A 23,176-nucleotide genomic window follows, 5' to 3' on the forward strand; every position below is an offset into this window, starting at 1 on the left:
AAACAAAATCTCTTGCATTTTAGGACGTAGATTAAAGGTAATTCCACTCCCTAAAGCAGTGTGCAATGGCAATAAGTGTTCCCATTCTCTCTCTCTCACTCTCCCCGCTGATGTCTATTTGATCTGTGCAGTAGTCGTGAACGCGCACCGCCAGACCTCCGCTGTAGCTGCGTGCGTGTCCACGCTTTATGAAGGCGCGTTCCCTCAGGTGAATGGAGAGAGTAAGAGGACGAGTCCTGTGTGTGTCTCTGGCCGAGCTGAACTGACAAAAATGGGGCTTCGCGGATTGACAAGGACGGGGGTGTACATGACAGTCTGCCTTCTGTGGGTGACTGGATGCTTTACGCAAAAAGTGAGTACAAGTGTGTGGCAGTAGCCTACTTTCCCTTTTGTTTGTCTGCGGTTTGTTTCGGCTTGTCAAAATGTTTACAGCAATGATTCTAGTTTGCAATATAGTACACTACATGGAGTATATGTTGCAGTTAAAACAACTTCAAAATAGCAGGTCCCTTGGTTTGAAAGATAGACCTATTTAATTCGGAAGTTTGGGGAAGGTGTTGTGATGAAATGTGGAGCAGCTTGTTGTGTGGTCCGGGTCGGTTCTGGCAGAGAGTTGGGCTGAGCGGGGTCAGTTCAGCACGGGCCAGCGGTTCCGCATCAGATGGTTCCGTGAGCTCAAATAATACATAAATAAATGAAGGGGAAAAGAAAGGAAAATTATATTATGAAAGTTTTTTTTTTTTTTTTTTTTTTGTACAGGTAGCCTATGTTAAGTTATAAAAAATACATTAAAATGACATAATTCGATCTATGATCAAACTGTTTTCAGTTCTTTACTTTATTGTGGGGCTTAAAGTAAAAAATATAACAATACAACAATACAAGGCTGAAATTCTTGTTGGAAATGTTGGCACAAGTAGATCTGAATACTATGTTTATGATATTATTATTATTTGTGAATCAATTTTACTTTAAAATATTATTAGGCTAATATTTGAATACCTTTTGTTTGTCAAATCAAAATCAGTGTTGTGTGATCAACATGCACGTTTTTTTTATTACTGGTTGCTTAAGTTACACCATGTGAAAGAGTCATTTGATCAAAATGTTTGTAGAAAATTGTATAAACATTTTGCTAAAATGAATGCAACCTTTTACTTAGCAAATTGTATCATTTTGGGGATCTGTCTGCATAATACATAGCTGGCTATAGTTGCAACATCTCACTGTCACAAAATAACAATTTTGTTTAGAAAAGAATTGAGTTGTGTCACAGCACTTGCAGTCACTAGCAGTTTATACTTGACTGCAGGTTCTTAGACCTGGCTATATGTACAGCCATAGATCAGAACTGAATGGCTGGACCTTTGATATTGTGCCATTCACATTCCCTTCACTACAGCTCCTTTGTATTCTCTATCAACTTTCGTCACAGAGGCTGTACACTGTTTATGTAGCTTCTCAATGTTAGGAAATCAAGAGTTTGGGAAATATGTGTTGAGGAGAAGCTTAGTGTGTTTTTGAGGTGATTACCAGATTCCTGTGGGAAACATGCTCCACTCATGCAATTAAACACATTGCTCTGTGGTCAATTCCACATGCTGTCTTTCACCAATACTTATTCCCTTCCCAGGCATGGATATGGTTTATTAATTATTGTAGTGCAGAGTGAGATAAACAGAGATAGACCCCATCTATTTGAATCTTAATTTTTTTTTAAACGTGCACTGAGTAATTTCCCCTTATTTAGGATACGTTTACACGATAAAGATGTACTAAAACGGAAAAGTTTCCACTTTGTGTGTGTTTTTTTTGTGTTTTTTTTAAGTTTAGCATATAGACAACAACAATGTCAAAACAATCCGCATTCACAGATCCACGAAAACGACTAAAAACGCTGTATTCTGCTGCCAGGCCAGTAGTTGGCGATGTCACTTTGTAAAGAAGCACTACGCTCCTATAGATTGAAGGCGTAATATGCATGCGTATGACGTCACAATTTTCACAAATTTGATCATTTTCAAAAATTTGCACTTTGAAACCCGTTTTCAAAAGTTTTCAGGCCCCCAAACACTGTTGTCATGTAAATGAATGGCCCAAAACGCATAAAAGTTTCTAGTTTTTAGTTTAAAACAAACAACAACAAAAAAATCTTTTAAGCATTTATTTCTTCTGTGGCAAACAAAATAACATTATATTCCCTCAGTGTTTTTTTTTTTTGGTCCATATAATAAAAGTCAATGTCAAGAAGTCAACATTCTTTATTACAAATATGTTCCACAGAAAAAAGAAAGTAATTTAGGTTTAGACATAAGAGTGAGTAAATTATGTCAGAATTATCATTTGTCAGAAATGTCAGAATTATCCCTTTAAAGGTCGGATGAATAGGCTACAGTATATATTCCTTTTAAGGGTTATTTCTGAGGTGACAACCTGTCACATTCAGTCATGACTCTCTTCCTCTGTGAATTCTGAATTCTGAGAATCCTGAGCGGTTTACAAAGGCTTTATTGCATTGTTGATGTGCATCGCTTCAGTTACAGAGTGTGTGTACCTCAGCACAATTATCTGGCCCCTCTAAATGCCTCCTTTGTCCTCTTGAATTAACTTGATTTTCAGAACTGTGCAAATCAAGTTTGGAATTTGCTGCATGACCCCCACAATCAGATGAAGATTATATATATTTAAAAATCTCCATTATATTATGTCATCTACGATATATTTAAGATACTTGTCAGCAATGACAGAGAGTGTTGGTGCAGGTCTAGCTCTAGTAGTCATCAATATTTTGGACAATGAATTGCTCTCATTCTTGAATTAGTGTGGTTAACACAGTGTAGGTTGGAAATTCTTGCATACATGCATGTTAGTTTGTTGGCATATCTATGCAAAGCACTTGCAGTTGCAGAGTGGTTTCTCTCAATTTTTCAAACTCACTACACCATAATGCCCTGAGAATGGAGAAAGCCACTCATAATAGTTTTAATGGGAGTGAACCACTAATGTGCATTTCCTGGCCAGCAGACTACATTCTGTGTGAATTTGGAAGTGATTTGTGGAGACGAGAGTGGCTAGTAGAATTATTCCAGTGACATCTATGGCCTGGGAGCAAACAACTATGATAAACATGTTCAGGGTTGCTCTGGGAAAATAGTTTTTTTCTTTCTTTTTCCTTCCACTGATTTGGCACATTCGTGCAATTGGCATGAAATGCCACAGCAGTGTCCTAAAATGATGTACTCCGTATTCAAACTATTTTAAAATAAATGTTATAATTATAATGCATGCAAACTATTTTAATTGCAAAATTAGTGAACTGGAAAATTCTGGCAAATTTATATTTAGGCTTTTAATATTTAGGCAATAAACTACAAATATATAATTAATGAGTATTTGTATCTTCCATAAATCATTTAAAAAAACGACAACATTTAAATGAATGAATTACATTTTCAATCCAAGATCATTTTTTTGATCAAAATAATATTGCATGATTTTAATTTAATTTAATTTAAATATTTATTTTTTATTTTTTATTCTAGGTTATTTTATTTTTTTCTTGAAGGTATTTATGTTGCGTAAACATTTTTTTACAAAGTATAAATGTAGTATAAAATGTAAAGCACTGAGCACTGAGTACATTACAGTTTCACAGGTTGCAGGTTCCATTTGCTTTTAGTGAACTATTGTTAACTTTTCATATCCTTTTCGAGGATTCATTTTATTGACTATTAGTGTTGGTTTCAGTTACTCTATTACTTAATGAAGTTCTTTGTGTTTAATAAAAATCTGTTTCTGTGTGCAGTGTAAAGTGATGTGCAGCAGCTACCACTGTTGTTTTCATCAAAATATTATTGTGTAATATTGTCATCTTCCTGTCCTGCTGGCCTCGGTGTCCAGTGGCAGGCTATGACTGATGTAACCGGTTGTAACACATCATCACGGGCTCTCTGGGCTCGATAGTGCCTGGAACAGTCTCACTTTTCACAACCAATAAATAGCTGTGCTCCTCTCCCAGCCCCCTTACAGGGGCCCATAGCATGTTTATGGGGGACTCACAGGGGTGTTTGCGCATTTGAGTGTGTGTGTGGGGGGCAAAAGGGGCTTACTTAAGCCCTCTGCTCGCACAATTTCAGTAGTCATAATGTCAGCTCATATTATCTCTGAAACTTCTGTTGTGAAAACACTCTTCAGTACAAAAGAGACCAGGAAAAGAACTAGATATAAACTTTCAGTTTACCAGCTGACTTCTCACGTTTCATATCGAGTCACATTTTTCTCTTCAAAGCCTTTAAGTACAAATAATGTTGGTGAGACAAGCAGAGAATGAATTATTGTAAAAACAACAATAAGAACGGAGGTTATGAACTGACATGTTTACTGTACGGGGGAATGAAGGGGCAGATGTGTGTGTAACCTATCAAATACAAGAGGAAGCTCCAGCGTGGTGTTTTTCACATTGCAGCCTTTACTGCAAAATCTGCTGTTCCCTACGACAGCTGTGAGTTTATCTGGCACTGTTTTACTCACACTCATTCATTGAGTCAGCTACAGTTTGTTGGTGTTAAAAGTGTAGAGGCTTGTTTTTCAGTTCAAGAGTTGCTGTTGCATTAGCAGTTTACAGAAGGAACAGATTCTCTAATTCAAATGGAATAAAACTACACAGAAAACGGTTAAATAGTAGGATAATAATAAATACATATACACTACTTTTTTTAAAGAAATAAATACTTTTATTTAGCAAAGATGCATTCAACTGATCAAATGTGACAGTACATACACTTATAATGTTACACAATATTTCTATTTCAAAGAAATGCTGTTCTTTTGGACTTTCTATTCATCAAAGAATTCAGAAAAAAAAAAAATGTATCAAGGTTTCCACAAAAATATTAAGAAACACAATTGTTTTCAACACTGATAATAATAGTAAGAAATGTTTCTTAAAGCACCAAATCAGCATACTAGAATGATTTCTGAAGGATCATGTGACATTGAAAACTGGAGTAATGGCTGTTAAAAATTCAGCTTTGTCATCACAAGAATAAATGACACTTTAAAATGTATTCAAATAGAAAACAGTTATTTTAAATTGTAATAATATTTCACAAAGTCTCAATTTTTACTGTATTTTTGGATCAAATAAATGCATCTTTGTTGAGCATAAGAGACGTTGCACTGTTTTGCATTACTGTTGTAAACTGTGATTACTTCATTGCATTGACATCTGTGTCTGCATTTAGAATATATGGGAAAGCTCCATGGCTATCATATATTGTCATTTCCGGACTTGTGCGAAGGCTAAACGGGAAGAATTGTTCATATCACCTAGTATTATTTTATACCTTCCTGTTTATAGTGTTTCTACAATCATGGCTTCAGGGTTCATGGCGCCCTATTTTCTTTTGGACTGGTTCCATGCCATTTTCGTTTTCCATTGTTACCTTTGTGTTTCATATTTTTCTTACCTAGATCATGATGTGCAGTTTGAAAGTGCAATGGATTGTTAAAATAATAGTTGCTTTTACTTTTAATGTAGCACAACTGGGGCACGATAACCAGCGGGACCTTATGTAAATGCCTCTTCTTATTACCCTCGTTTCATTAAAAGGCTATCTAACCAAACAGCAAAGCCTTCCAATGTCCCCTGTGTGAGAAAAGACAACTAAACTAATTACGCCATGCCAGTGCGGGATGATGAATGATGTAACAGAGCTGGGATGTTTGGCATTATAAGAATGTCCTATTTCCTATTCCACACTGTGGTACTTTGGACGCCATTCATGTGAAGTCTACCATGCATGGTACACTGCCCTAACCAGCAGATAGTCCAGTATTATGGTGGAGCCACGGTAATGACCCAATTCTATTTGTTCGAATAGAGAGGGAGGTACTTACAAAAATCTCGCAAATCACTGCCAACGTTTTCTTTTTTGTTGTCTTTCGGAATTAGACACGATCATGTTGGACTTGTTGAACCAAGTGGTTTTCTAAGGGCAGCTGGGTGGTTTGGTTAAATCACAAACCTCTTCAGCACACTTCAGTGAAACATAGACCTTAACCAATTGCATTTACTCTATTTCTGTTGTTTGGTACATACTTGTCTTGAACCTTTTTTCACCTCTTGTTCCAGTTTAGTTTGTTCTCTGTCTCTCATATTCATGTGCATTGCTCAGCTTTACTGTTGTGCTAACCTGAAATCGGCTTACTTTACATCCCAGCAGCAGCGAGTGGCATTTGACCGGCTCAAATGTCAGGCATGCAATTATTAGTGTAGTAACACATGAACCTGAGGTAAACTCTGGACGGCATGAGGCTTTGACCAACTGATCTCTTTTAAACAGCCTGAATGGAGAAAAGCATGGGCTGAGAATCAAGGGTAGAAGTGTACACAGAAGAAAACAAGGCATTATGAATGCGAAAACGACTTTGACCTTGTTAAGCTGAGATTGTTTACTGTGGCCTTGTCTATTTAAGATTACCCTTTTCACTGATTCTGCTTTGTCCAACAAGATATGTTTTTGGGGCTGGGTGGGGTCTCAAATCCATAGCCTGATTAAAAATGTTGCGTCTTAAAGCAAATCTTGAAGTAAATGCTAACGTTTCCTCAGCCTGCTTTGTTTGATTATACACTATCGATCAATGGAGGCGAGGATGAAAATGATAAGACTCTAACTTCTGGGATAGTACAATGTGGATGCCCTCAAGAGCATCCCAAAAAGGTCATATTTTCTCAATTGTCTTTTAAAACAATCCTTTTTTGTTAGAATTATTACAACCAACATTAAAATGCTGCATAGATTTCAGACAAGATTTTAAAAATCAACAGCAGTATAAAACAATGTCTAAATGGGTCATATTTGGCTACTTGATAAAAAAAAAGTTTCCTTTGCCTGGTGATCAGCCGAAAAGGAAAGTAGTTTCAGAGGGGCAGTGATGAAAGATTATGGAGACAATCATTTCTTGTTGACTAATATATTAAGCACAATAAAACTAGGAATGTGTCTTTAGAAGGTAAACCGGCTCTTTTTTTTCTTTTTTTTTCATCTAGACTTTAATTTCACTTTTTGTCCTGGATAATGCCATCACTTGGGGCTAGGCTTGTTACCTGTCTGGCGTTGTTGAGGTCTTGCAGTTCTTTTATTCCATCCCACAGTCCAGAACCAGTGCCAACAGGAAGCCCAATAAACAAACAGGCCCCTGCCAAGGTCTGGTTTGGAGTGGTCTAGCCCTGATCCCCATCTGCCTTTAATTATACCGAGGTCCCCTCATCCTGCACACCTGTGAGATATTACGAACAGCATGTCTGAAGGAATACCTCCCTGGGGTTAGCAAAGCAGCCAGCATATCCAGCTTTGATACCCGATGAAGGAGGAAGGGTTGAATAGTTCAGGTTTGGGAGAGGCAGACCGAAGCTAATTTTCTGAACAGAACATTTAGTTTTGTTTCTCGGTGGGTTTCTTTTACAGCTGTCTGTTGTTATCACACTGAAACGATCAAAATAGGGCAATGCTTTATGTAGTTTTATAGCATCTAACGACTAACCGTCAGACCAACGTCGGCTGCCAAAATTGTTTACCAATGTTTAATGTTGCATCAAACGAACCGGAGGTGTGCCAAAGACTTTCCCGTTAGTTTGTTGAACTTGTGCCATCCTATTGAACTTTTGATGCTAGAACTACCACTGGCCTATTAAGATGTTTTAGGACCGTAGCGTTAACCCCTGGAGTGCAGGTTCTGGGAAGAATTATCTTGAACAGTCTGCTGATTCTCCACTGTTATTAAGTGCATTATAACATGTTGAACATGTTTATCTTAATCTAAATTCAAGTGGTGCAGAAATTTCCATTTGTTATATCTTTCTTTTTCTTCCATGCAAAGTTAGCTTTAAATGTGCTGCTATAAAGTCAACGCATGCAACTCTTTGACCTCCACATGAAAAGCATTGTGTCCCGCAAGGAAAATTTTACTATTTGTTAATATGCAAGAATGTCTAATTTGTACAATGTGATGATTATTCTCTTAATGTCATATTCTTTCATTGTGACATATCTTAATGCGTCTAGATCTGTGCTTCCCAACCTTTTTTGACTTCAAGGGCCCCGAACAATTTTCGAAGGCCCCCTAGCCCTAATTTTGTTTTCAAAACGTATTTAAATCTATGAATGAACACTCCTACTTTCTATACATTTAAAAGTTACTACAGTAATCTACAGTAATTTACATGACTCTTCCAGTTGTTCATGATTTACTGGATAAGGACTTTTATATTTCTACCTCAATTTCTACCTAATAAAATGTTTTACACCTTGCTTGGCATAACTAGTCAAATCTATATTCATTATAAAAATGCTCACGGGACTTTAACACTTTATTATTTGACATGACTTTTCTAGCTCTACTAATCACGCTTTTCAAATTAGGTTACTTCATACAGCAACAGCACTGTATATCCAAGTTTTCCAAGACTCTGGGAACCCAGGTTCTTTAAAGGAAACAACACGTTGTTGAGGGGGTACATTTAATATTTTCTATTTGTATTTACTTTAGCTTATTTGTCTTACTTTAAATACTTTAAGTCAAGTCTGAGGCCTCATATAGGCCCTGGTTGAAAAGCAGTGTTCTCACTAAACTCAAGAACATATTTCTTGTTGAAACGGGAAGTTTGTTAAAAAAAAAAAAAAATCAAGAATTTGCTCCAAAAATGAAGTATGTATAACTTTGAGTTAGATAGGAGAAAACATTATATCATCGAAAACAATTATATCACCTTTAACATCTGAGCAAAATCACAAACATAATCTTGTGGTCCTGTTCGTAATTGTTTTTTGTTTTTTTTTTAAATAGGAGTTAACAACAAAAGGTTACAAGTACACCAGATAAACATAAGAAAGGTAAAAGGGGACAAACAAACATGCACACATACAAATATACATATGCAAATATACACATATATACATTTACATAGAAAGGACATTAGGATAAACTACATGATTACACTTTTGTGGAATGGTCTGAGCAATTCGATCAAACAGTGTTAACATGTTGCAATTTAAAAAAAGGTACAAAAGTTTTGTTTTTGATAAGTACAGAAGTGGTGAGGGTGAATGATAACTCTTAACTTGTTAAGCATGCTTGATAATGGTTTTTGTTTATGCTTCTTTATCTTTATCTTAATATTAAGATAAAGCATTATTTAATTTAGTAGTTTTTCTGTATTATCTTAAATGTTATTTTGGATTATCTTGTTCGATTGTGATTTGGTTTGGGTAGTTACTGGGAGTAGGTCCTGATAAGCCTTAGGGCTTCTACCTATCCCTTTTCGAACAGGTTGATTATTATGCTAAAAAAAAAAAAAAAAAAATTTTGTTTTTCTTGTTTTTGTTTTATTTTATTGATGGATATTTCATGTGTTGCTGTCTTTTTTTAATTTACTTTTTAATTGTTTCAATTTCATTGTATGTCATAGTTATAACAGTATAGTATTGGAATGCAATGAGGAATCAGGCATCTATGTAGTGAAGGAATGTAGACCAGACCCGGTTGAAGATATCGAGTTTAGATTTTACAGATGCTGTAAGTTTTTCCTTATTGCATTGTGTTATTAGAATATTGAGCCAAAGGTTTATTGATAGCTTTGTTCTGTCTTTCCAGTTAAGGTTGTTGTTGGTTTTGTTTTTTGTTTTTTTTGCTGTAGTTAGTGCAATGAGTATAAATTGTTCTTGATGTTTAGATATAGTTAGTGTAGATAAATCTCCAAGTGTCACATCTTGTTTTGGTTTTGTTTCATGTCAGTCATGTTTCATGTCTTTGTCATGTGATTCCCTGTTAGTCATGTGATCTTGCCATGTGTTCCCTTGTCTGATTTGTCATGTTGTCATTGGGTCCTGCTGCCGAGCCTGAGCCTCTTCACGTCATTCCTGCCGAGCCAGAGACTGTTCACGCCATGTCAGCCGTGCCTGTGTCTTCGGACAAGATGGCCGCCGCGCCTGAATCAGCTCCGGAAGATACAGCACTCCTCATAGTTGCCACAGCTATTTTGAGTGTGTGGGCAGCACACACAACGGCTCCAGCCCATGAGCCCTCGGCCAAGATGGCTGCCACTACGCCAGAGTTTTGTCCCAAAATGGCCGCTGCCGTTCATGAGCCCTCTGCCAAGATGGCCGCCGCCGTTCCAGAGTCTCGTCCCAAGATGGCCGCCACCACACCAGAGTCTCGTCCCAAGAAAATTTAGAGGGGGCAGTAGGTTCCTGATTAAAGCCACGGAGGCCGTGCCTCCCTGGCCCCCTGAACGGTTGGATTTGCCCTGGCTGCCCTAACGCAACATTCTCATTTTCCACTAGATATTTTCCTCTACATCCCATCAGCAATTTCGATTTTGGCACGCTCTGCAGCAGCTGACCACTAAGGAGCGAATGTACAGTGACGTGACATAACTGCCAGATTCACACTGTGCTTTCGCGCTATTGCTGACGCTGAGCCAAAAACGGACTCGCTCAGCGCTTGTCATATATCACAACTATTCAGTGTTTTTAACCACATAATGTTTATTTTAGGTTTCAGACATTTAAATACATATAATTTATAGCAAAACAATACATTTATAGTTTGTAAAATACACAATGGTGTCTATGGAAGCAGCAATAACAATCCATTCAAATATATTTGCCGACGTGTTTTATTCATATCAGATACACAGTGTAAGTAACTATAAAGTCTGGTCTGATGGATGATGGCATCTTTTATCGGCCCAACCCTAATGTCAGCCATGTTTCATGTCTTTGTCATGTGATTCCCTGTGATCCTGCCATGTGTTCCCTTGTCTGATGTGTCATGTTGTCATTGGTTCATTGTTCAATTGTTCACAGATGTCCCTTGTCTAGTCCTTGTGTATTTTAGCCCACATGTTTGCCATGTGTCTTGGTCAAGTATTGTTTTACTGTAACCTCTGTGGGTAAGGTCCTGTCATGTTTATGTTTTGTTCATGCCATGTCATGCCTTTTTTTTATGTTTGATCACGTTCTGTAAATAAACTGCACTTGGGTTCTCTACAAACTTGCCTTCAGTGGACCATTATTACACCAAGTAATGCTATTTCCGGACACGCTGTAGCCCAAGAATCCCTGATAGCCTGTCCACGACCTCCAACCAAAAGTGTTGAATGTATCAGCAGTCCCAAAAGGCATGGAAATGATTATCAATATAAGTTGGACAGTGTGTACATTTGTTGTTGTCTAAATATCCCATTTGGTAAAGTTTGTGCGTTGTAATATGCGTTCTATGTAGCAGTTTGTATTGGATCAGCTGAATTTTACCATTATATGTATACGTATATGTATATGTATATGTGATCCTGGATCACAAAACCAGTCACAAGTAGCATGGGTAAATTTGTGGCAATAGCCAACAATACATTGTATGGGTCAAAATTATCGATTTTTCTTTTATGCTAAAAATCATTAAGTAATGATTAAATTTCCTACCGTAAATTTATAAAACATTTCTTTTTGTGAGTGAATGCAGCACAATCACAAACATAAATGGACAACTTTAAAGGCTATTTTCTCAATGTTTCGATTTTTTTTTGCACCCTCAGATTCCAGTTTTTCACATAGTTGTATCTCAGCCAAATATTGTTATATCCTAACAAACCATACATCAATAGAAAGCTTATATATTCAGTTTTCATATGATGTATAAATCTCAATTTCAAAAAATGTACCCATGTGACTGGTTTTGTGGTCCAGGGTCACATAAATATATATAAATATATATAAATGTTTTATTGCAGATGTTGCCAGTTAACGTTCTCTGTACCCATGCAAGTAGTCAATTTTTGAGTAGGAATTGCTATTTATTTGTCTTTATTAGTTATTAATAACTTATATATTTGTGACAGTGACAACAGTTTCTTTAAAAAGGTTTTAAAAGTGAAAAGACATGGTAAAGAGGGGAATGATAGTTTTATATTCCTTGAACCAACTGCTTTTCTTTTTACTTCTCTTAACTGTATGTATTGAAAGTAGGCCTCGTTTGGAATGTTATATTTTAGTTGAATTTGGTCAAAGGTCATAAGCAGGCCATCAGTGTATTTTGTATCAATTTTGTATCAATGCTGTTTGGTTCCAGGCTGTGACAGTAGAAATGCATCTGATGCTTTTTGTCTTTGGTCTTTAGGTTTACTTTGATTGTGGAGCCAAGGTGGATGTTATGGATGTGCAGGGCCTCATTCTGTCACCTGGCTTTCCATATAACTATTCATCTGGAACTCACTGTGTGTGGCAGTTCTTTGTGCCTGTTGGTCACCAGCTAATCATGGAGATGTTTGATTTTGATGTCTTTGAGAGCCATAACAGTCCTGCAAGATACACCTCCACTGTTGTGGACGAGGTACCGAATGATGGCAGCGCGCTGGTATCAAAAAGCCTTGGGAGTCCAAAAGAACCCCAGTCCACACATAAAGAGGAGGTCAAGCAAGTGGTTATCCAAGAGCAGTCCACCAAAATGGAGATGACCAAAGTTTCCAATTCTGCCAAAATGCTGTCCGATTCCCCCTCGGCTCCACAACCATCGCTTCCATTATCCGGAGAGCAGCCAGTTGAAGACAGAAATTCTATTTCACCTCAGGCATCAAGAGCAGTCAGTGACTGGATCTCCACAAGTCCACGCACAGCCACAGAAATGGATGAAGCTGTGAGCCCTGAAACCCAGCCACCTTTGATTGATGCATGTCCCCATGATGTCCTCTACATATCTGATCTCATCACCTTCTCCACCCGATTCTGCGGCTCTAGGCGCCCTTCTAGCAGCCAGTTGGTGTTTGGGTCTGACGATGACATGGTGGAGGTCATCATGGAGTTGATAACCACTACCCACTGGGGCCGTGGTTTTGCTCTCCTCTTCCATTACCAGAATCAAACACAAGCATTCACAACCAAACAACAGAGATCGGTATTGTCCTCGGACAGCAGAACTGGTGCACTTCTTGGTGCAGTGAGTGGAACAGTCGTGTTTGCTGTGGCCCTTGCTGGCATCCTCTGTGTGATTTTCAGGTAAGGAGGTTTCCTCTACAAGTGGAGAGATTTATTTGTAGTTGATCCAGAAAGTACATCGTAAAAATCCCATGCAGCCATGCGAACATATCTGACTTAAGAGTTGCTGGGTGAATTGAGACATGTGAATAATATATATATATATATATATATATATATATATATATATATATATATATATACAACTATTTTTCAATTGTTTGGTGTTAGTACACTTTTTTTTATTCAGCAAGGATGCATTACATTGATCAGCGATACAAAGACATTTTGTAATCTTTCCAATTATTTCTATTTCTGTTTTTTTTTTTTTTTTACTTTAGAATCCAGAAAAAAAGATTCACAAAAAAAAAAATTAACCAACTGCTTTCAACATTGATAATAATAACAAATGTGTTTTTTTATAGGACCAAATCAGCATATTAGACTGAATTCTGAAAGATCACGTGACACTGAAGACTGGAGTAATGATGCTGAAAATTCAACCTATAAATGAATTAATTACATCTTAACAAATATTAAAATAAAAACAGCTATTTTAAATTGTAATAATATTTCAAAAATATTACTGTTTTCACTGTGCATTGTGAAATTATAATAATGTGACATTTATAATATAATATAAATGTCATTCTGACATTCAAGTCTTCGTATTCAACATCTGTATTCTAACACATCCTCCTTCTCAGTCCATTACAAACTAGCTGTTTGCATCACAATTATTTTTTTCATTCGTTCACTTTAGAATTAGCCATATGTCGCATACACTGTACCATGTCCGTGACAACTTAAGTCAGATGAGTTGGTGTTGACACAGCTGAAAGTATTTTTCACCATTGTTAAATCAGCTTAAATCAAGTCTTTCTTCTTCTTTTTCGGAAACACTTTGATGTTAAAACACTATTCATACCTGAGCATATTCATGGTGCCGCACCTGGCATTAAACTAAATGCACAAAAGCGAGGTGCAGTCACACAATAGAGAGGAAAGGAAGCGGAAGAAATATAAGAAGCCGAGAGAAATGGTAGAATAGAGAAAAAAAGAGACCAGTTGTCTACAAAGATGATTCAATTGTTTGTTAAATCACAAAGCATGATGTTTCAAAGAATCCATAATGTAAGATTCATTCTTTGTTGGTCCCAGTGGGAATAACAGCGTGACTTTTGACACCCACAGAACTGATTTATGAAACTTGAATGGAGATTTATGTGCTGATCTTTTCAAATGCTGTTTACACCTGGTATTAACATACATCTTTCTTGGGTGATCCAATCACATTGAAAACATATTTTAATAACCGGTATAAACAGGGCCATTTCAAATATTTTAATAACCGGTATAAACAGGGCCATTTCAAAATGTTACTATTACAAACAGAATCTAGGCTATTTGTTTGCATGTTTGTTTAAAGAATTTATTCTTTCCAACATATGTTTGGCTTTTAACAATACACAACTGTTTTGTGATATTTTAATATACCTTGTTTGGAGACTTGAAGCACATTTGCCATTTAGTGGGATTTGACTTTTATGAACTTCATACTGACCGTGTAATGTAAGCTAACACCAAAATCTATTGACATCCCACAGTCCATTGGTGGATCATAACAAAGGGTTTATAAGGAATAGATATATCCCAAAATTGCCTACAGGTATATTGTAATCCAATATATCTCAGAGTAAATGCACAAGTATAAAGTATACAAGTATAATGTTAGTTTAACTTTTAGTATAATGAACTTTAATTTATTTTATTATTAATTTTATTATAGAATGAATTTGTATTTTAATAATGAAGAGGTGGGGCTTATTAAACTATTATTTTCAACTATTCACTGTGGGGTATTGTGCTAATATTACTGTCTGGTTATGAATTTCATCAGTAAATAAATTACATTTCTTTACTGATGACCTGACCTCTCTAGGCTTCAGAGGTCATGCAATTACATTCGATTTTAAAGCATCACTTTCTGATTCACCCTGCAACTTACTCCTACCAAAACTCCTACTGTGAGCATACAGACAGTTTTCACCATGTCCTAGCAGAATTCATAGCAGATATTTGAATGTTGTTTCAAATAGAAGTAAAGAAGTAAACACTCATTTAATAGAACACTTGATGACCAATAACAGTGACAGTAAAAACAAACAAGATAATGTTATTTGTATTGTTCTATTCCCAGACCGAAACTATGCGCGAAAGGAGCCAATGCTTCATCTTCTATCAGCTCAGAGGTAAAGTCAAAATATGAGACGTGTATGTGTATATATATATACACTGTATACATAATACATACATACATGTGACAATTGAATTGTGTAAATTGTTGCTCCTTAAATATTAGATGAGCAGTCTTGATCTCTGTCACAAAAACATGAATACACAGTGATTTTGTTCCTCTTTTTCTTTCTGGTGGCGAGTCTTCAGTTTGTTCTGAGATTAGGTGCTTGGTGAGTGTTCATTTTGGACCCTGTCTGTTCATGTAGAAATAATGTGAGGTACTGTGTTGTAGGCTCCAGAAGGAGTGCTAAATTCAGCGGCAGATGTGAGTGAGCTGCAGATGGGTTTCTCCTAATGACTTGGAGCAGCAGCTGGGTACAGTGAACGACAACAACAACCATTCCCTCAACCGCAGTCTGTCCCATACAGGTGCTTAGTATGTCTTTATGCGTCTACTACCTCGTTTTATTTTCCCTTCCATATCACTCCCTCAGTCCATGATTCTCTCTCTCTCTCTCTCTCTCTCTCTCTCTCTCTCTCTCTCTCTCTCTCTCTCTCTCTCTCTCTCTCTCTCTCTCTCTCTCTCTCTCTCTCTCTCTCTCTCTCTCTCTCTCTCTCTCTCTCTCTCTCTCTCTCTCTCTCTCTCTCTCTCTCTCTCTCTCTCTCTCTCTCTCTCTCTCTCTCTCTCTCTCTCTCTCTCCCACGGTGTATTGTTTTCTTCATTGATGTTGTCAGATGAAGCGAACCTTAGGGTCACTGGGTTCCTTTCGGTAAAGCTGTTGAGTTCATTTGTCCCCTATCTGAACCTATACATTTAAGATTGATTTGGCTCTTCAAGGAACAGATAAAAAGCTAAATTACTGAAATTCAAGAACAGTACTGCAAGACTACGAGAACTCCATTAGAGTGTAGCTTGCTGAAAAGTGAATTTCCTTCTCTATTCAAACCACCTGGAAATAACTGCATTTGAAGCAAAACAATGCCATTTGTTTTATGTTTCAACAGAAACAACAAGGTGCATTTCATTATTTTTCATGCAAAATGATATGTGAAATAATAATATGAAAGTTATGTGTGAGGTTTTTCTGTTTCTCCGGAGACTGCGCCATTTGTGTCCCCATTTACTACTAATATAAAATGTAGAAAAAGATCACAGATTGAACTTTTGATTCAATTCCAATAAAAATATATTTAATTGCAATAAGTATCATTAGTATTAATGATAAATGAACTATTACTCACAGTCCTAAACATATGGACCCAGCTGTTAAACCTGTATTTGTTGATGACTTTAGGGTGGCACAGTATGATTTTGTGAAAGTTCAGCAGTAACCATTTCAAATGAAATTATGAAGAAAAAAAACACACTTTTTTTTTTTTTTTTCTGAGCCATGAATATTTCCTAAACACAAATGTATGAAGTCACTATATCTTAATGGGAGGTCGAGAATATATGCAGTACTTACATCGGCTTTATACTAAGCTCTAAATCAGAAAATCCCCCTTTCTTTAAATTGGTCTAATCGTACCAGCTAGAGAACTTAAATGTTTTCCTTTTTATTTTTTTTAGGCACCATGACAAATACAAACAGTTATTTAGCTTTTTATATATGCGTTAAACTGAAGTATTTACAGTCATATTATAAATTTGACATTCCACATGTTCACGGCGCTCTGAAGCTTGTGACGTGTCGGAGAAGAGTGATCTGCAGCTGTTCTCCAGTGGTCTTACTGAATTAGAGCTGGGCACAGATGAGGTTTTTGTCATCGCTTCTGCACCCACCTCAGCCCAACTGCCCTTCTCTCCACATACTGTGAGTATCTGATTCTTCTCCTACATTTCTACATCCAGAAATAGATGAGAAACTTTGATATATTTTGTATATACACTACCGTTCAGAAGTTTGGGGTTGATACGTTTTTTTTTTATGTTGATGTAAAAAGCCTCTTATGCTCACCATAGCCGCATTTATTTGATCAAAAATACAATACAAATTTTTATATTGTGAAATATTTTTGCAATTTATAATAACTCTTTTCTGTTTTAATATATTTTAAAAAGTAATTTATTCCTGTGATTTCAAAGCTGAATTTTCAGCATCATTACTCCAGCCTTCAGTGTCACATGATCCTTCAGAAATCAGTCTAATATGATGATTTGCTGCTCAAAAAAACATTTCTTAACAAAAACTAAATCTTACTGGGCCTAAACTTTTGTACAATAGTAGATATATATATGTGTGTGTGTGTGTGTACGTGTACGTGTACGTGTACATGTGTATATGTACAGTACCAGTCAAAAGTTTGGAAACATTACTATTTTTAATGTTTTTGAAAGAAGTCTCTTATGCTCATCAAGCCTGCAGTTAAAAAAAAAAAAAAACAGTAATATTATGAAATATTATTACAATTTAAAATAATGGTTCTCTTTTTAAATATATTTTAAAATGTAATTTGACTGGTACTGTATATGTATATGTGTACATCTTGTTACGTCTGTACGTCTATGTACTTCTTATTTTTATTTATTTTTATATTTCCCTTTATTTAAATTTTCCTTTCTTTTTAAATGTAATGCAGTAACTAGAGGATGACACATATCATTTTGTTGTCCTTCATGCAATGAACACAAAAGAAAGCCTAAACAGCAGAGTGGTTTTCAGACTTTCTCCTTTGGAACCTAATTTGTGACTGTGAACTTCAGGGAAAATGGCCTTATATACATCCACTGAAAAGTGAATCAAGTTATTGTTGAATAAATAACCTGCACAATTTTTTTTTTTCAGATGCCACTTTTTTTTGATAGTTTGTTGTCTAATGCAAAGTGTCCAAATACTTTTGAAGGTCACTCTGATATCTTTTATATATTTTAAATTGTTTGATACTCTGTTTACATTTGCTTGGTAGTTTCAAACGTTCTTCATGACATTGCACCAGCTATTCATGCTGAAAACAATTCAGTGTAGTACGCTGATGGAGGCCAAGCTTCATGGTGTGTGATGATGTGCTGGATGAGGGGCAGAGAAGTAGCTCTTCACTAGAGGCTGGGGAGGCTTCACTTCAGGGGGAGCTGGCCCACTAATAGCTCTGACTAATGAATGCTATAAGTCTGTAGCCAATTTCCCAGCTACAGCTCTCTGTGTGTGTGTGTGTGTGTGTGTGTGTGTGTGTGTGTGTGTGTGTGTGTGTGTGTGTGTGTGTGTGTGTGTGTGTGTGTGTGTGTGTGTGTGTGTGTGTGTGTGTGTGTGTGTGTGTGTGTGTGTGTGTGTGTGTGTGTGTGTGTGTGTGTGTGTGTGTGTGTGTGTGTGTGTGTGTGTGTGTGTGTGTGTGTGTGTGTGTGTGTGTGTGTGTGTGTGTGTGTGTGTGTGTGTGTGTGTGTGTGTGTGTGTGTGTGTGTGTGTGTGTGTGGTCCATGCTGCTTTGGCTCTGAAATGTGGCATGAAAAATTTGCCAAGCTGTGTGTTCATCCAAGGAGGTTTGAGAAGAATCAGAAACCTGCGTCTCTGCGGTGTCCGGCTGGGTTCCTGCTAACTGTTTGGCGCTGTAGTTTCTTTATCCATATTTGTTTTTTGCATTTGCCCACAACCAGACAATTTGGTATTGTCTTGGTTAATTTATGGAACAGTGCCAGAACAGCTCAAGATTAAACCCTGCATAATACTCGTCTAGACATGGGGAGCTGCAAGAGATCATGTGTGAGGACTGTCAAACTCCCACTGATGAGAAAACCCCCTCTGATACTCACCCACACGCTGCACATGTCCAGTTAACAGCTGACTCAGCTGACTGACACATTTGGAGGTCTCGTGGACCCCATTTAGATCACAGTCTCTGCCACGGCGTCTGAAACTGCTCAAGAGAATGGGAGAAATCCATTTGAATCCTACTAAAGCAACTCCTAAGGCAAAAGTTGGTCAGCAGGCTCATACTGCACTGGAAGCCAAAGTCCCACATTTATTAGATCCTTTACACTAATGAAAGTTTATTCATTATAAAATTTCATTTCCAGTAACTTGGAGTCAGTGATTTTGACCATTTATGAAGCCCAAATTACTTAGTCAGGAAAGTGGCTTACAAAGTTCACACACTGGACTCATTCTGAAACTATTTAATTGTATTATCAAGGTAATTATAGTAGTATTATAGATTATGTTGTACAATCTTCATGGATTTCCGTTTCCTCAAATATCTGATAATACTTCTTTTGAGAATTCCTTTTTGATGAAAGTGGTAAACACATTTAACACGTGTTTTTATAATATAAATAATATAATAGTCCTGTGATGGTAAAGCTGACTTTTCAGCATCTTTACTCCAGTCTTCATTGTCACAAGAAACATTTATTTTTATTATCAATGGTGAAAACAGTTGTGCTGCATATTATTTTTGTAAAAAAATTTTTTTTTTGAAAGACAAATAGAAACTCTCACTTTAATCCATCCTTGCTGAATAAAAGTATTTATTTCTTTAAAAAAAATCTTACTGACCCCAAACTTTTGAAAATGTATAAAGTAATTTTTTTTATAGTATAATATAATATATTACAATATATCCCTTTGCGTCAGGGTCCTGATCACCCTGTCTGGGTTTATTCTGTGATAACAACCGGCTGGATGTACATTATCCCACTTATTACACGGCCACTTGCCACGAAAGTAAATAGTTAGACATGAAATATTGATCTGAGTTGAAATATTTTATTAGGTCTTTAAATGCAAAGCTTCCGTTAAGAGAGCAGTTTCTAGCACGGTTCAAACTAGATGGGCATCTAATACAGTCATTCCTAGCAAGCTTAAAGTGCCGACTTCAGTTACCCGGATGGGCCTGTGTTACAACATACCGCTTGATGGCACGATTGACCAATCAGAATGAAGTATTCCACAGAGCCATGCAATAAAATATAATAAATAAATATTATTGTTTATTCTGCGTAGTGAACATCCACTACAGGGTAAAACTCATTACACAAGTGAACAATACAAATGCATAATATTTCCAAGATAATGTGATTCTGACCATTTGTACTTATCTTTTTGCATTTAGTGCACTATCTAAAGTGCCTGACAAGTACTAATCTATAGAATTAGTAGTGCTACCATATCAAGTATTTATTACAACATAGAGGGGTTTATAGTGTTGGCCAGTTTAAAAAAAAACTCTTTGTTCTCTCTTTTGTAGCAACGAGAGCGTTTCCTGAGACACAGTGACACTGGACCCAGCCGCCCCTTCGACTGGTCGACTCCAGATCCAGCACTGCCTACTGTGATAAAGAGCAGCCAAACCGGATCGACAAACAGCACACGACCACGAGCGTGGAGTGTCCGAACCTTCCAGGATCTCCTTCCTCCTCTTCCTCAACTCCATAAGAAATGGTGCAGCTGGAACGCAAACAGCCCTTTCACCAAGCTGGTGGACAGTGTGAGTAATGACACATAATGAAAAAAATCATAAAAAATATGATTCAAATTTCATTAGTGACATTTTTACAAATTCTTACAAATTTGTAAAATTGACAACCTATCATTCGGACCCATAAATGCGCTCTTAACGATGACCACGATGAAGAACGTTCATCATAATGTTTTTCTTTATCACTTTTTGTTTCTTTCAAGTGTGTAAGTAAGCATGGGTGGTGGCAAAAAAATCAATTGCTTTTCGAAGTTTTTCTTTCATGCTGTAAGTAAGGTATACTAAGAAGTCTCCTATGTTCATCAATATTGATCATATTATTAAACTGTGAAATACAATTTAAAACAACTTTTTGTCTATTTGAATGTATTTTGAAATATAATTTATTTCTGTGAAGTCAAAGCTGAATTTTTCAGAAGCCGTTACTCCAGTCTTCAGTGTTTGCAACACAAAGTACATTATTTTGTATTTTGAGAACTGTAACATCCCAGTATTATTAAAGTTGTCATCACAAACAGCCATGCACATGATGTGAAGGATTAAAAGGTTTAAGTCCGAAAAAAAATAATTGAATTAGTTTGAAGAGCCCATCAATGTTTCTCATTACTTGAAACATCCTGTTTCAATAAGAAATATCAACACAGGAAAGAAAATAGTGGTGTTGTATTTTTAGGATAGATATAGTAATAAAAGAAAATTTTATGCAAGGTTTTTTTTTTGTTTTGTTTTTTAAATTGACTGTGACAATGTGCACTCAGGGACTCCCAAGCACAGCTACAGATGCTGGAAGAGGAAAGGTCCTTTCTGATGCCCCTCTTCACAGTCATGCCAACAGCTGCCACTCCGACTCCTTCGTGAGCAATGCCTCGTACCCCCTGACTCAACCCGCCCAGCGCCAGCGACGGCTCAACTCCACCAGCAACCTGCGACGCACCCGTTTCAACACTCCATGCTTTGGCCTGCTCTCTGGCACGTCCGAGTCCTCCAAACCACAAGCCAATGGAATTGCAACCTCAAACACGCTCTCCGACACCAGCCAGCAGCAGGACCAAGCTGAAGTATCAAGCGTGGAGGACGATCACGTCACTGTACCTGTGTTTGCTATCTCGGAAGAGGAAGACCGACAGCCTCTTGTGTCAGCAGAACCTCCAGAGAAGTCTTTGAGGATGAATGGACAGATGTTTGAAGGCACAAAGATGCCACTGCTATCCAAAAGCCAAGTCGCCAGCATCCATCCAACCTCTTTAGGGAGGGGAGGTCGTGGTGGGACGTTGGAGACGCAGGATCCTTCAGCTCTCTCTTGTTAACTGTGACTTCAGAAACAGTCTGCCAGTGCCACGAAGTTTAAGTATGATGGTCATGTGACCGATTCAGCCAATAGATGATCAGAACGGGACTGAAAACGCACATCTTATGAGCTGCTCCTGGTGTCTTCAGCACATATTTGGTGTGTGACAATGTACCGTGGAATTTGAAAGGGGTTTTGTTTGGAATATTGGCACGAATGAAAAATGAAAGCACTTATTGTTCTTCCTGTTATTGTATCAGCACAGTTCATTTGCTAAATATAAAACCATCTAACAGTATATTATTTTATAACCTGCAATTGTTTTGAAAGTACTCGTGTATGTATAAGAGAAACTGTTAACAATGATCACGTAATTCCACTCACTACTAAGAGTTCGAGTTGTAGACTGGGTGCATTGTTACTTTCGTTATGAAATTCCATATATCTGCTCTATGAACAATAAGGCTTGTTCCTAATCCCTTTGCAACACGTAGAAGACCAATTAGCAGATCTAGTAGAAAGCTGCTTTGCATCTCTCTCGACTTCAACTTTTTTTTTTAATCAACATGGGTCCAATACACGTATTGTTCTGTTAAAAAAAAAAAGAAAAAAGAATGTGTGTGTTAGTAAAACATTTGAAATAGCATATTCGTAATTCTCCAGGGACACAAGCACTGCATAATTCATTTCATGTTAAAAACTGTTCTACAAATAATTCCAATTGTTCTTTTTTTTTCACCTCCTTTTTCACTTACTATGTGCCTTTTGGCAATCATCTATGCTGCTAAATATGCACTGATGCAATAACTGAAATTTTGTTTATACAATCATATTTTTATAACAATTTCATATATAATGCAACTGTTTTCGTTATATGGTGTTTTCCTGAATGCAGTAATATTGTCAACTGTATTGATTTTGATGGATTATAAAGGGAATTGATCACTGTACAGACATTTAAAATGCAGTAACTAACATTTAATGCAAATAAACATTGTATAGTGAAGTTGTGTGGCTTCTGTACAATCATTTCAGAATATGCATAGAAAGGAGAGTCATATAATTGAATGTAGTCTTTTATTATTAGTGCAGTAAATTAGACAAGGTTTTATTTCTAGGCATTACAAACATGAGGCACAGCAAGCGCTAATTCAATTATGGAACTTACAGTGCTATTATATGTGCTTCTCTATAGTTACTGATAAACAAA

The 23,176-nt window shown here is 36.8% G+C and overlaps 2 protein-coding genes across 2 annotated transcripts; both read left to right on the top strand.

Annotated features, from left to right (window-relative positions):
* Positions 1 to 162: 162 nt before the first annotated feature.
* Positions 163 to 17,080, top strand: LOC307158116 (uncharacterized protein). Its single transcript, XM_079870419.1, has 5 exons — positions 163 to 352; positions 12,178 to 13,052; positions 15,232 to 15,283; positions 15,562 to 15,698; positions 16,950 to 17,080. The coding sequence occupies exons 1-4, from the start codon at positions 272 to 274 to the stop codon at positions 15,622 to 15,624; spliced, it is 1,071 nt and encodes a 356-aa protein (XP_079726545.1). The 5' UTR covers positions 163 to 271; the 3' UTR covers positions 15,625 to 15,698; positions 16,950 to 17,080.
* LOC307159148 (uncharacterized protein) lies at positions 16,845 to 22,970 on the top strand (the record flags this gene model as incomplete). Its single annotated transcript, XM_079872359.1, has 4 exons — positions 16,845 to 16,860; positions 16,950 to 17,083; positions 20,448 to 20,687; positions 21,437 to 22,970. 4 exons carry the CDS (start codon positions 16,845 to 16,847, stop codon positions 21,983 to 21,985), a joined length of 939 nt encoding a protein of 312 aa, XP_079728485.1. The 3' UTR covers positions 21,986 to 22,970.
* Between the last annotated feature and the right edge of the window lie 206 nt (positions 22,971 to 23,176).

The sequence above is a fragment of the Squalius cephalus genome, assembly GCF_949319135.1.
Source record: "Squalius cephalus genome assembly, chromosome: 5".
Classification (NCBI taxonomy): domain Eukaryota; kingdom Metazoa; phylum Chordata; class Actinopteri; order Cypriniformes; family Leuciscidae; genus Squalius; species Squalius cephalus.